The sequence below is a fragment of the Phasianus colchicus genome, chromosome 15 (assembly GCF_987193195.1).
Source record: "Phasianus colchicus chromosome 15, bPhaCol1.hap1.1, whole genome shotgun sequence".
NCBI classification, from domain to species: Eukaryota; Metazoa; Chordata; class Aves; order Galliformes; family Phasianidae; genus Phasianus; species Phasianus colchicus.
Window position 1 is genome coordinate 918,955 of NC_143450.1, and position 14,360 is coordinate 933,314.

General features: G+C 42.3%; 1 protein-coding gene across 7 annotated transcripts in view; it reads left to right on the forward strand.

Annotated features, from left to right (window-relative positions):
* Positions 1-14,360, forward strand: part of NRG2 (neuregulin 2) — a 151,042-nt gene that overhangs the window by 126,036 nt on the left and 10,646 nt on the right. For 2 of the 7 annotated variants that reach the window (XM_090150668.1, XM_090150671.1), the window contains 2 exons: positions 1,150-1,208; positions 13,405-13,428. The exons of 1 other annotated variant lie outside the window; for it this stretch is intronic. In XM_090150668.1, the coding sequence (XP_090006794.1) occupies positions 1,150-1,208; positions 13,405-13,428 (83 nt within the window). Of the gene's footprint in view, positions 1-819; positions 897-1,149; positions 1,209-13,404; positions 13,429-14,360 lie in introns of all 7 variants that reach the window. 4 more of the 7 variants (XM_090150664.1, XM_090150665.1, XM_090150669.1 and 1 more) reach the window with 3 other exon arrangements.

A 14,360-nucleotide genomic window follows, 5' to 3' on the forward strand; every position in this document is an offset into this window, starting at 1 on the left:
ATATTATGAAGAAACCCTATGAAGCTCAGAGGAAGGAGAGCTTGGTCAGCAGGGTGGGGTAGGCAGGTAGAGATGGGACATGGAGAAAGGTAGGGACAAACTTAGAGGGACTGTCCAAGAAGTCATGCTGAAAGATGTGAAGTAAGGGAGGGAGATCAACTCCAGGGAGAGAGGTGTTTGGCCACCCACTGCTGAGCTCCCATCACTTCCCAGCCCCATGAGCTGGCACATCGCGGCCCGTCTCCTCGTGGTGACTGGGATAGCCTGCAAGAGCCTTGCAGCCGGGCAGTGCATGAGGCCTGTTCTGGCTCAGCTTTCTTCTCTGTCCCTTTCTCCCTGTTAATGCAGAGATTCTGCACATGCTTTCTCTCTAACCGCAACACAGCCATTCTCCCTGGAGCACTCTGTGAGTCCTTCCAGGGGCAGTAATATGAAGATGCTTGCCCCACACAACGCTTGCTGTCGCCTGAGCAGCTGCTCACCGCTCTGTGGTGCTCCTTGCCAGTCTTGTCTAGATAGTGGCTGCAAGTAGCATCCCACCCATCTCGATCTTCCTACCATCTGGTGCTTCTAGCAGGTGAGAATGAAGGAGGCAGGCAGAGGAAGAAAGAAGGGGTTTTGCTGGTGGCTTGAAGATCCAGGCCTAGAATAAAGCTGCAGTGCTAATGATACAGGTGCCTGGTTAAAGCAAAACAGAGAGTAAATTTGCGCGTGAAGCATTTATTTTTTCCATTCATCACAATGCACTTTTTATTTTTGACCTTAGCCTCAAGAATGGTGCCAGACATGTTCTGTGATTTCTCCCCTTTTCCCCTCCAGATGTCCAAATGGATTCTTCGGACAGAGATGTTTGGAGAAACTGCCTTTGCGATTGTACATGCCAGATCCTAAGCAAAGTATGTTTGAAGACAAAAAATGCACCACACTACTTAAAACCTCCTGGGCACAGCGGTGGATGTAGAGTGGTCTAGTCAGGGATGGCTCTTGGTGTCAGCTTTGGGCTAGGGCTTAGGGATGCAGGTAAGGGCGCAGGCTGAAAGCAGACATATAGGAGTTGTGAAAGTGATCAGAAAGGGGCCTCAGTTTGCTCTGTCTGGGTGTCATTTTGCTATCTTGTTTCTTTCTTTCTGGTTTTCTTTCTTTCGGTAGGTGTCCGATCGAATTCACAGGAGACCGGTGTCAGCATTTCGCAATGGTCAGCTTCTCCAGTATGTCTCTTTCTACTTCTCTCTCTCCCTGGTTATTGTAGCTCTGTGTTATGTCCTTAAAGCAGGTTCTTCTGTTCTCCAGCAGCCCTCTTCCAGTCTTGTGCACTCCCAGCTCTGCTTGACCCTTAAGAGGAGCTGTGATCGTTGCCAAGAGGAGAACCTGGGCTCTTGCTATCTTCCCATTTGTTAGAATGGGTTCTGCTTTCGTTTCTGATTGAATTTGAAGTTGCTTGCTCTTTTCATGCAAAACACAACTAAGGCACAAGGTTATTGTGGTGTGCTGTGTGAGAACAGTCTTGTGTGATAAACTGTATCTGTTGGCACTGCTGTCTCAACACAGACTATGTGGTGCAGTGCAAGAGATCTGTGTTTTTCCTATGACTCTTGCAATTTGGGTGTGTGAGTCTCTCTGTACCAACTGCAGAAGACACAACGAGGGCAGTACTGAAATTTCCTCTGTGTTGAGGATGTGTTTTTTGTTTCCAGAAGTTAAACTGAGCATTAAATGCTGTTCAGATGAGATTGTAAGAGGATGGCCTCAGGTAGGGCAGAACATAGAATGCATGCCTGGAGTACGAAAGACCATGTTGGACTCTGCCATGGTCTCAGGGCTTCCTCCCTGAAATACCATGCAGCATATGGACAAAATCTGCTGATTAGGCATCTCCAACCATATCCATCCTGGACACAGAGATGTTCCCATCTCTCCTCGTGGGTTGGACAGCCGTGCATGTGGAGCGGTGTCTAACTACAGTGACTGATACTTAACTTCGTATGCAATGAATGTAAGTACCCTATAAGCCTTCCCAGTATCTAGTTCTTAGTTCTTATGTTCTCTGCGTCTCCAGAGATGCCTCACTTGCTCATTTTGTTCAGTGCAGATGGTTTTTGACAGATTGATGTTCAGACAGTGTCCCAGCACCAGTGGGATCCTTGTGTGGGTAAGGTCTGACCTGAAATGTGATGCAGTGCTGAGCCTGCAGTTACAACAGCGTGACCTCTGTGTACACCCTGTCTCTGTGCTAGCCATTGAGACCACAACAAATGGTGGTTTTAAAGAGAGGCTTTTTGAAAAAAGCCACAGAAGAGGCCTTAATTAGTGGGAACCAGAGGAAGAAAGACCTCTCCATGATATCTCCTTGATTGTCAGTATTGCCTCTGTTACCTCTCCTTAAGAAATCCTGCAGTCCTTGTCCTGAACTGGCAGTAGCAGGAGTCTCATTATCACATACTAACAGCCAGCTAGGGCTTGCATTAAGCTCTTCTACAGAGTATACAGGCAAGACATTAATGGGCTTTGAAGCCCTTGGGACAGCTTGATTTTTTACATTGCCTTTTGTTCCAAATTGGCTTCCAAAGTTGAAACCTCCATTGATTTATTTTTTTCAGACAAAAACATCTAAGTAAGGCTTTTTTTTTTTTTTCTTTTTTTTTTTTTTTAAATGACTCACCAAAAATTCTGTTTTGATATTTAACCCGATGCAAAAAGGTTTCTTTTCCACTTTGGATCCCATAGTGTCAGACAATATTGGGATGCTCACCTGCTGAATCTGACTTGTAGAGTGCTTCGTGAGGTGATGTCCAACACAGTTTGGTGTTACTGCTACTGTGCTGCAAAAACAAAATGGGTGAACACGAGTTTTATGTCAGAAAAGTGCTTTTTCAGAACATTAATAGTGATAGGAAACAGCATGCATTTTTACTCCAGCCTGCAGAATCCAGCTTTCTATGGGAATGAGATTTGTTTAAATTTTATTTATATGTTAGAGGAACAGTGCCAGCTTTAAAACTGACACATGTACATTTTCTTACCTCTATTCTTTTTTAACCACAGGATAGTAAGTTAAAAACAGCTTAACAACCCAGCTTGCCTGTCTGAACTTGGATAAAAATCATCTAAGATGATTCATATGTGTTTATAGCTGTTTTCACTTTCAGGTCACAGTTGAATGATATACATAGCAGCTATATTGCAGCAAAGAATGCACTGAACTTGCCATTCTTCCAATTAGGAAAGGCATTTCACTTGAGCCTGGGTTGTGTGAGTGCTTACTTTCTACTTCAAACAATAATTAGGGCACAGTAGAAGTTGCTGTTGCTCTATAATTCGCTCTGTTCTTTGTCCCATATGGGTTCTGACAGGTCAAAATTTGAAATGCTTTGAATGAAGTTCAGTCATTTCCATTGGAAATAAAAGAGCTCTGACCTGATTGTTGTTTTGAGAACACTGCCAGCACTTGACAGATACTTAAATAGTAAGTAATGACACCTACTCTGGTGTTGTATTAAATATATTTGGAGTGTTTTAGGTTTTCAGGCCTAGATGGAAGGCTCCTGCCTCTTTAACATAAACATTAAATAATACATATTCTGTAGGTATATCCCAAATCTGTGACAGAGCCTCTGCAAAGTAAACTGTATTTAATACACAATTCTGAAATAATGTGGCAGATGCTTAGCTGAATTTGGGCTAGAGCAGGAGATGGTTGCTGTCTTAGCAGCATCATGCTGGATGTTGTGCATCTTCCTTCTGGGTGCAGCTTCCTGTCTCACCAGTTTGAACCTTTAGTCAGATTTGCACAGGAGAAAAAAAACATGTTGTCCAGCGGTTCTCATTGTCTGCTTGGAAGTTTGCTTTGAAGGTTTCTTTTCCTCTGATTATCAGAAATTCCTGCTAAATTACTGTAGTTACAAAGATGAAAGATGTGTTTAGATTGGTTTTCTTGCATGTGACAATTTTCTGTGTTGCTACTGAAATCACAAGACCAAGCGCCCACTGCCGGACATATTCTGTACATAAACCCCACTGTTTGAAAATGTTCAAGGTGGACTTTTTCCCATGTTATGCTCACACTATTTTCTAACAGATTGGTACAGAGGAACTCACTGTGAATTGTATTACTGGGGTATCTTGGAGACATCCCACTCTGTCCTGACTCAGCCCTTATTTGGTTGAAGAGCATTTACCTTTGGTAGGAATTTGCAACAGCTGAAGTCAAATGATAATCTCAGTGGTTGGTTCCTATCTGCTTGTAAGGAGTGTACATTTCATTTTGCTTGCATTGTCATGCAAATATACTGGGAAATGTGTAGAGATACAACAGGAAAAAAAAAAAAAAAAGGAGAAAAAAAAAAAAAGAGAAGTATGCTAGAGCAGCTACTTATCTGCAAAAATGGATGCATTGTGCAAACAGACAACATTGTCCTGGCCTAGCAAGGAGGCATTTCTGAGCAGAGCTGTGGTACCCAACTGTGTCAGCTCTCGCAGCCTGCCTGTGTCGGTTTCTGTCTCCCTGATGATCTGCTTCAGCAAGACTCATACCTTGAGTTGTTGTAAGCAGACACATTTATTTTGTGCAGCTGTGGCTAAGCACACATAGACAGCTGATTACCAGTGGATGGGCAGTGACCTGCTACGTTGCACCAGCACAGATATAGGTGTTCAAGACACTGACACTTAGTATCACACGTCTAGTAAGTGTGGGCAAAGACTTACAAGGAAACTCAAAAGGTTTATCTTGTTTATCATAGCTCAGGTTTATGACAGTATGACAGATGGCTTTATCACTTCGATAAAAACAGAAAACCCACCAGAAGATACAAGGGAAGAGGAATGTCAAAGAAAATAATTGCACATTCACTAAGATTAAAAAAGGTGAAAGGTACATTTGTGAGAAGAAAATAATTGCTCTGATGCTGCTTGAAGTCTGCTTAGACTTATTTGAAATTCCACTGATCTCAGTGGGTCTCTGCACTCTCCTCCATCCACATATATGGAACTGACAGATCAGGGTTGGAAAATCATGTTAAGGGTTTAAATAGCCAGTAGGAAGAAAGCCTTACAGAGGCTATAAAATATAACTGAGGGACATAAAAGAAATATTTAATTTAGACTGAAGAGGAATTAATTGCTGTGAACAAACCAGACAGTGACAGTCTGCAATTGCTCCACAAAAGAGTGCCCTGGTAAATGAGAACACTGAGAATTATTTCCATGGATTCTGAGTCATTAAATCATCTTACTAAGATATTTTTCACATCAAATTTGGCGTATTTCTGTCTCCACACAGTTATAGTTTCAGATATAATTAATACAGTGCATTGTACATATGGTGTACGCATACAGATGTTCTATAAAGTCATATCACAGGCTAGTTTCAGGAGTTAGATCTTGCACTTGTGGTGTATCTCTGATGAAACTATAGAGCTGAGAGCCCGTAACTCCAGAATGTGTCCTAAATGAGAAATCCTCCCTGACCCTGGCCACTGGGATTGCAGTGTGCAGGGGAAGAGGACTCAGCTGTATCAGTAGCCCAAGTTCACGTCATAAACTCTTCTTCTGACCCCTTTTTCTTCATGCCCCCCCTATTTGCAACAACAGTGAAGCCAGACCCTCATTATTTTTTCAGTGAGCTTTCAGGCATCTTTGATAGAGGTTTGAATCTAAATCTGTGCTCTGGGATACGTTTCTGGTATACCTTTATATACCTGCTGGCACTCAAGCGTGTGGATAGAGTAATTTAACAGCTGTGCTGGCATCAGGATGAGAGTCCCATCCTTTAGAGGAGCTGAGGGTGGTGAGCACGAATTCATAGGTTTTGCTGTCAGAGGTCTCTCCCAGAGCCTTGAGTGCAGGATGAGCTGCATGAAAGATCACAGGTACCTTTGCATGGCTGTCCTTGCACTACTGAAAATGAAATTCCCATCATGCTGTTGAGCCACAGCCTTAGTGAATCCATATCACTAGTAACCAGGGACTGTTTTGCAACTTCAATGGTTGCAAAGTCTATTCTGAGATTAACAGCTCTGAGCTTGGGAGCAGAATTCGGCTTTCACATGTGACTGTCCAGCGTCTGCTGACACCAGAGCAGTGCCTGAAGCCTGTGGGCATTCCATGCAAGGGGATTCTTTCTTCGGACAGTAGCTGAGTTTGCATGGAACTGTGATTTCCCTGTACTGGGACACCATAAAAATGGCTCCTCTCTGTCCTCACTTTTATTTTAGAGGTCCATATTATTTTAGGGACAGTATGAAAATACTGCTGTTTGTCCCTGTTTCATTTTTTAAGCAATTAGGTACACATTTTTTTCCATTTCTTTCTTGTTGGTGTTCTTCAGCGCACAGCTTCCCTGGAAAAAAAATGAGCAATGTTTGAGAGTTCTCACACTGGCAGTACACTTGCTTAGTAAAACCTTTTGATCTGCTTAGAATCCTTTCTTTTTCACATCTCTTACTTTGCAGTCTCACCTCCCAGAGGATCTCCTGGGGTTGTGGTCTTTGCCTTTGCAATCAGATCTTCATCTTTGCTTGCCCACGTGGATGAAAAGTTCAGTAACACCACAAGAAAGGTCAGGAAGTGTTTCTAATGTGAGACTTTCTGCTGCATTCTGGAGACTCGCTGCATTGACCACTCTCTCCTGGGCCCAGCTTCATAGGCACAACTGCATCCTGCAGCAATTTCCAGAAGATAGTAGCTTTTCTGAAGTCATCCTTTCATTTCAGAAATGTGCTTTATTTTTAAAGTGGTGCTGACAACAGAATTTCATAGCTGCCTGTTGTACATCAGACCAAGAGCTAGTTTAGCTTTGTCTTCTACAAGAAGCTTTTCAGGCCTTTGTGAAACCCTGCTGATGTTTACTAGTAAATTAGCAGGCCTTGTGCTGGCTGGTTGTAAAGGTCTTGTAAAACACACTGGCAGCTATTTTATTTCTGAAGGCACAGAGATACTGAAAGTTAAACACTTCTAACGCCAACAACTCCTTAGTCTTCACATTTGGATTTTTTCCATCTAAGATTTATGGAAAAATTTAAAAATTTGGGATGTAGTTTAATATCTATGCCAATCTCTTGTCTGTAGAATCTGAAATTAAATCTTAATGTTGCTATTTATTCATTTCCCAAAGTCATTGTCACAGATCAAGAGGAGAAATGCCCTCACATTCATGCATTTAGTGAAATACTTTCATTTTCTATTTTCCATTTTTTTCTAATTAAAGCTGAAGTCTGTAGTCTGCCATTAAACATCCTAGAACAGAGCTGATATTCTTATCTGATGTAATCTAGCATGTTCTCCACTTTTATCCCATATTTCCATCTTGGTTTCTTTACAAATTTGATTTTAATTCATAGTTGGAGCCTTCCCGCTAGCTTGCTTAGGAAGTGGAGAGCAGCATTTTCTGCTACTCCCTGAGAGAACAGGGCTTCCTAAGAGGAGCAAGACAGCTGCACTTGCTGCATGGCACTCAGTGTGGTCATCTGGAAATTTGCATGAGAAGAGCTTGATCTGAGAAGTAAGAGTCTTGCAGATGCAGACTATCTTGTCATGTCTGCTTGCAGTGAGCACTGATAGGAAAACCATCCTGAGTGCCCAGCTTTATGTGTCTGCTAGGGCTCCCTACCTGTAGCCACCAGAGTGAGTTTAGTGTACCTCCTGATCAGTTTCCTGTGTGTCAGGACATTCCCTTACAGGCATTACAGATTCCTTCCAAGAATAGCTGACAAAAATGGGCATTTCCAAGATGAGAACCACCGTATGTTCTTAACCATGCACTGCAGTGTCTCTGGGTATGATCTGTGTAATGATCTCAGCAGCACAATTTCTGTGCTATCATTAAATATTTCCAGCAGATCAGACATCTGAGTCTTCCCTTCAGTCATTCTTATAAGGAAGTTAATTTCATAGAATACTTCCAGCCAGAAAACCATAAACTGTTTCTACTCACAGTGTCTTGATCAGGCTATCTTCTCCCCACTGTCTACTTTGTAAGTTTCTCAGCTTCAAGCAGTTTCCCTGTCTGGAAACACAGTCATGTTAATACAACAGCATGCAAACCAACTCTAAAGGTGCCAAGTAACCAGGTGTTGAAACAGAGCAGTATAGGTTTATAGGCTGAGAGACTTCTTACTTTCCTTAGGTACAGTCCAATTCAATCTGAAGTCACCAGGGTACTGCCGCAAGTGTGTTGGTGACTTGGAAAAATGATCCTTTTTGGAATGCTTACTCCTCACATCGCCACCTCACACAGACGTGAAGTGTCTCCTGGAGTAGATGGATGAACGCCCCACTTTGCACTCTTCTGGGACTCATGGAAGGTCTAGACCTGAATTTCAGCTTCTCTCTTCATTCATGCAGCAGCAGTTTTGTACCTGCTGATTGATATGATAATCAGAAGAACGCTTCCTTCTTTTTTTAACCTACCTTTCTGTTTCCTACTCAACCTCTCACTCATCTGAACCCTAAAACAATATGAAGCAATATTTCTAATTCCATAAACATTCTGCAGCTTCCCTTTAATAACATGATAGCTTCTGACCACTTAATTACAGTGTAATTACTACTCTGTGGTGTGGCTGGCTAATAACAGGGTGTTTGTGGTTTATCGTAACAGGATTATCCCTCTGCCCTGGACTGCAGTACAGGTTACCCTTGGGGATCTCCTAAAGTTAATTACTTGCTAATCTACAGAAGCATGTCAGTACACTATTATTACATATCTGGACTCCTGAAGCCACCGAGCCATTTTTATTCATAATGGACAAACTAAGTGGCTGTACAGTTTATGGAAGGTTCATAGACTACTCAGAGAGCTCATGCAATATCCAGCCCTTAAGTCATGTGCAATGTCCTTGGTTCCCAGCATTATGGGACTGCTCCCATATGTATCCTGGAGGAAGCCTAGGCCAGGATGAAGCAAACAGTGGGCATGGTGGAGGTGGGCTGATGGTAGGACTTGATGGTCTTAGAGGTCCTTTCCAACCTTAATGATTCTGTGATTCAATGATTCTTTTGTCAGTACAGTTTATCAGTAATAATCTTTCTGGTCCTCAGAAGTTACTCCACTTTGTTTCATGCCCTGAGCATGCTATGTGACTCAGAGAGCTCAGAGAGCTTGGGTTTGGGGGGGTTTGGGATGGAATGACGTGTATGATAGCTAGAGATCTTAACTGAATTCTTAAGCAACCAGAACTTCACGTAGGCACAGGTCCTGTTTTCACAGCCATTTGCTAAGTCTTTTATCTTTCTTAATCATCCTGTAAATCTACAATTCAGTGACCCCCATCTTGTCTTGAATTCTTACTCATGTAAAGATATTTTATTTTAAAAGTTTTTTTCTGTTGATCTTTTGAAGGAGATGAAACAAACTCTAGAGCATAACATAGTCACAAAGTCTCTATGCATCGGATAGGTCTTCTGCCCAACAAGAAAAAGTCAATAGGTCAGTAATGTACTTGTCCTACTTAGAGCACCTACGTCTAACTGGATTTTTGCTTTTGGTCCACTTCAGCTTAATTTTATTCCCTGGAGGAATCCAGTACAATATTTGTGCATCACCTGGATGTTCAGCTTAGAACAGCTGAGTGGTACCAATCTGAGGTGGGATCTAATCTTAATCCCACACAGATGTGCTGAAGCTGAAATGAAATGCATGAAAATGAAGCATTTTTGTCATCTTTCTTGTATTTTCCCTTTTTCCCATCTTCAGCTCTCCCATGCTTGCTGCTTTTGTCTGTTGGATGGCCTTCTCTCATATTTAAAGCAGTTTGGTATTAGAATATTTCCAGATTACTAGTCCAGTCTCCTTTGGGATCAGCACAGAAGAGTCTAGTGTAGTTTACAGGCACAAGCAATAGCACAAATACTGCAAAGTAATGCATTTAAGAGGCGACTAGATACTCTTTCCTTTATGCTGACGGCTGCTTGAGGAAGAATGGATTCTATCTCAAGCTCAGCATTTCCAGAAAGCTTCAACAGGTATAAATGTGACATGATTTTTCAATAAACTTGTCCTTGTTTCACATGGTTTGGGAAATCTCAGGTGAGGGTGCTCAGCCATAGCTACTTGTCATTGGCCTTGGAGCTTGTTTGGAGTTCAGATAGAAGGTTGACGATATGAGAAAAATAATATGTAGAGCTGAGTGCTGTCTCACAGTAATTGATTTGTGTGCTAGCCTCTGGCTATACTGATTCCACTGGAGCTTGTCCTGAGGGCCTTGGAGTTCTAGCATGCATTAGTCTGTCTGCATAGATGGGATTCATTTGATTATAGCTATCCCAGAGGCAGCTCCCAAGCCTGGAATGCAATACACTTCTCCACTGCCACCACCTCTACACACATGGAGTGGCTGGACAGCCAGGCTGTGTGAGATGCAGGCTGATCAGATTGTTGGAGGACACAGTGCAGGTGCTGCACACCATGTTGAGCACCTTCTCCACCTAGCAGCAAATACGACTCAAAGCTTTTAAAGATACATTACTTTCCCCGATCAATCCCTTAAAAAAAAGTGAAGAACTCCTTCAAACATAGAATGCTATCAGAAATACTTTTTTGCTCCAGACCAAAATAAATTGTTGTCTCTAGGAGAAATTTTGTTTTCTCAAACATGCTTGTTACTGAGTGATACATTATTAATGGATCATGTGCTGTGTGGTACGCTGTGTTCATGAAGATGAGATCCCTCTGCTCAATGCAGAAGGTTTACATTTTAATTGTAGAGACTGTCTTCTCATTTGCTTCAAGACAGTAGCCAGTTGAATAATTTTGTACAGTCAGTTCTTTACAGAAGAGGCAAACCTTTCAAATCCCAGCGAACTCTTACAGTGTTTCCTCTTAGTGTCTTTCCTCCATCATTGTCCCAGCAGAAGGCCTTACGTGCCTCATGGCCAGTTTGAGAGGAGCTCCTGAGCAGGGAAAGGAGTGAGTGGCTCCCTTTTGGATTCAGTTATGGGTGATACAGAAGCAATGCCTGTAGCTGCAACAGGCTGACACATCACCTTGCTTGTAAAATCTTGTTGTGCTGGAACTGTTTTTTTGCATAGTTTTATTATTATGTTTGTTAGGTGTAACAGAGGAACAGCTTAGAAAAAAATGATATGATGGAAATTTCAGTAGCACCTAGTATGGCTCCAATAATTCCTTTGCTTTTGAAGCAAGTTGGCTTCTTATCCATGGGAATTTTCTGCTGGAAGTCTGAAAGCACAGCCTTGTCAATTCACGGATGAGAAGAGAGGCTGAGTTTTTAGAAGTCCACTGTCTGCCTGAACGGTGGCATCTAAGCAGCACTGAGGGAGGAACAGTCAGGAAATGAGAGACTGAGAAAGCCTGAAGTGCTGAATAGCTGTGTACTTCAGATGCAGGAGCACATGCAGATTCAAAGCCACTGTTAGGTTTGCAGGTAGAAGCAGGTATGTGCATTCCAGCTACTGCAGAGCTGCATGGTTTCTCTGCTGCCCAGGGAACCTGTAGCTAAGATCCAACATGTGAGCTGGCTGTATCTGTTCTGTGGGACCGGGGAGCCCTAAGAACCGGCAGTTCTAGTGTGAGGGTGCACCACGGGAAGGCTCAAGTTCTGTTTGCACAGATATTCTTGAGTTAACAAAAAACCTTGAGAATATTCTAAATTGCATCCATTTGTAGCTGTAGATATGAGAGCAAATCTATCAGGAAGGAACAAATGTTTAGGGAGTATACTGCCGCAGAGTATACCAACCATATAGATATTTGGATGAAATTTAATGTATCTCTATGTGCAGTTGTCGCAGTGTCAGTAAAATAGGTTGCATGATGGGAACATGCTCTAGAAAAATGTCAAGGTTAGAGGTGATAACAGGTGTAACGTGTCCAGTTCTCTGCTGTCCACCACATTGAGTCCATGCTCCTGGAACCCACAGGATGTGACTGTGAAATGCATGGTAGAGTTCTCCATTCATTTTGCACAAATGTGAGATGTGAAACAGAGATCAGCCTGGTTTTGTGGCCATTAAATTATACCAAATCTTATTAAAGAATCAATCCTCCTTCAAAGAAAACAAAAACAAAATCAAAACAAACAAAAAAACCTACCCCACCAACAAACATCAGCACCGAGTTGAAGAGAAGAACCTGCTTTAGCTGAAAAGTGTTTACATGTTCCATAATGATTAGTGCTAATTTCCCTCCCACACACTCAAGTTTCGAGCAGCATTGAAATAGAAAACCAATCTTTATGTGCAGCAAACAGCAATTCGTATGGAAAATGTAACAAATTAATCTGGACATCTCTGAGCTGAAAATAATCTTGTCCTTATGGTGATTTGGAACAGAAGAGCTCACTTTTATGTGCAATAATAAGTATGGAGAGCTTTAATATTTACATGGAAAAAAATTGTCTTTAGGTGAGGCTGGTACCAGGAAAATTAATGAAATTCAAGAATGAATTTTTTTTCAGCCAAAAAAAAAAAAAAAAAAAAAAAAAGTTGCCTGTTCTGGACAACAGCACTGTTGATTCATTAGGCAAACCCTGCTCTGCATAGCAATGTGTCTGCAAGATGAGCTGCAGTCGTAATTGTAATGAATTTGAATCTGAAAGCAGATGCTCCAGTTTGTGCTTTTTCTTTCTCTTTTTTTGGCATGCTTGTTGTTTCTAAAAATGCAGAACCACAGCAGAAGTGAAATCTGGAAGATCACAGACTTGAGGGAAACTTCCAGCGCAATTTGCACTTTTAGATCTGCAAGGGATTCATTACCTTTGCCCAGGCAACTAATCACTTGCAGTATCAGTGGTACAACTGCAAATCTGTGCTGCTAAGAACAGTACTTCCACAATGTACTGTTGTGCCGGCAGGAGGTTAGCAGGCCGTGCTGCCAGATGACACTGTGCATCCAAGACCAGACCTGAGGTCATGGGCAGCAGCGCTGTGCTTGCAGGCCCCGTGCAAGTGCCTGCACGTGTCTGCTGAGCACGCTGCTCTGTGCACAGCCCCAGGCACAGGGGCACATGCTGCCTGTAGAATGCGAATGAATGGTTATCAGGTTCACACGGTCGCTATGTGTTTTGGCCTGTCTGGAGTCAGGAGTTGTTTCAGAACAAGTGTACCTTTTTTTTTTCTTTTTTTTTTTTTTTTTTGCTGCCTAACCTGTAAATTCCACATCAGGTACTAACAAACATGGCTCATCTCAAAAGAATTCATAATTAACTAAAAGAATTCATAATTAACTTCCACTGCAATTTGTTTGGGTCTTCCTTTACATAAGATATAAGCTCTGGTGGGAATTTAAAATGCTCTGAAGCATACACTGTGTTCTGTGTAACTGCTGCTGAGCCTACAGAGACGCTAACCTGCTGTAACTGCACAGTGTGTGTTTGTGTATGAGAGATCTCTGACAGACCTGTTTTTCTTTTTCTCTTTCTCTTCCTTGTCTTCTTTCTGCATTGGCAGAGCATCTTGGATTTGAATTAAAGGGTATGGAACAACCATTCATTTATTAATCAGAAGCCATTAAGAGCTGCCCACATTATATTTATGGCTTTAATGGGATGATTAAAAAATCAGCTGTTCTGTTCTTTTCCCTGGCACCGAAACGGACGTTTGGATTAAAAACCAAAACGAAGTAAAAATGCAAAGTGGAAATGTAAAATGATAAAAACACAGGTGTATTCTTAGCAGCACTTTTTTCTTTGTTCTGAGCAGCAGCAGGGTGCGTGTGGCATGACTGGGATGTTCCAATCACCATAGTCTCCTCATTCGACATGCTTTTGTGTCTTTAACCAAAAGGCAAGAGTTTGTGTCAGTCCTAAAGGCTGCCAGCAGGCACCACTTGGGGACAGGCAGGGGAAAGCAAGTTTTAGGAAGTTTTAGGGCTTTTACAGCACTGCCGTTCTCAGTGCGCTGACATCCACTGGGTCCTATCAAGGGCCAGGAGGGGTTTTGCCATTTCTCCTCCCAAAGGCTTTCTGCTGCCTTCTGTTTTTGGTAGGAAGAAACTGACCCATAGAATGTGATGTGAGGGGTGCGACTCTAGAAGACACTGAGCCTGGGGAAGTCAGTGTGATGCTGAGCTGGTGGCAAGCTAAAGTGTGGAAAAACACTGGCTTACAGCCTCTTGGAAGCAGGCGACTGCCTGCTCCTACCCAATTGCTCACAGTCATAGTGTTTTTCCTCCTTTCTCCTAATTCTGTTTTCAGACGTGTATCAAATCTCTCTGGAGTAGGCACCTGGAAAATCAAATCCCTGGGTTAGGTTTCCCTGAGTGCACAGGCAAGTGTGGGAGGGGTTGCTCACCAAGAACAGAGAGGTTTGTCTTTATCACTTAGCTTAAAAAAATTGGCCCAGCAATGCCATCTGGAGCAAATCTTCTCATAAAAATACTTCAATTCAATTTGCTAGAGACATGG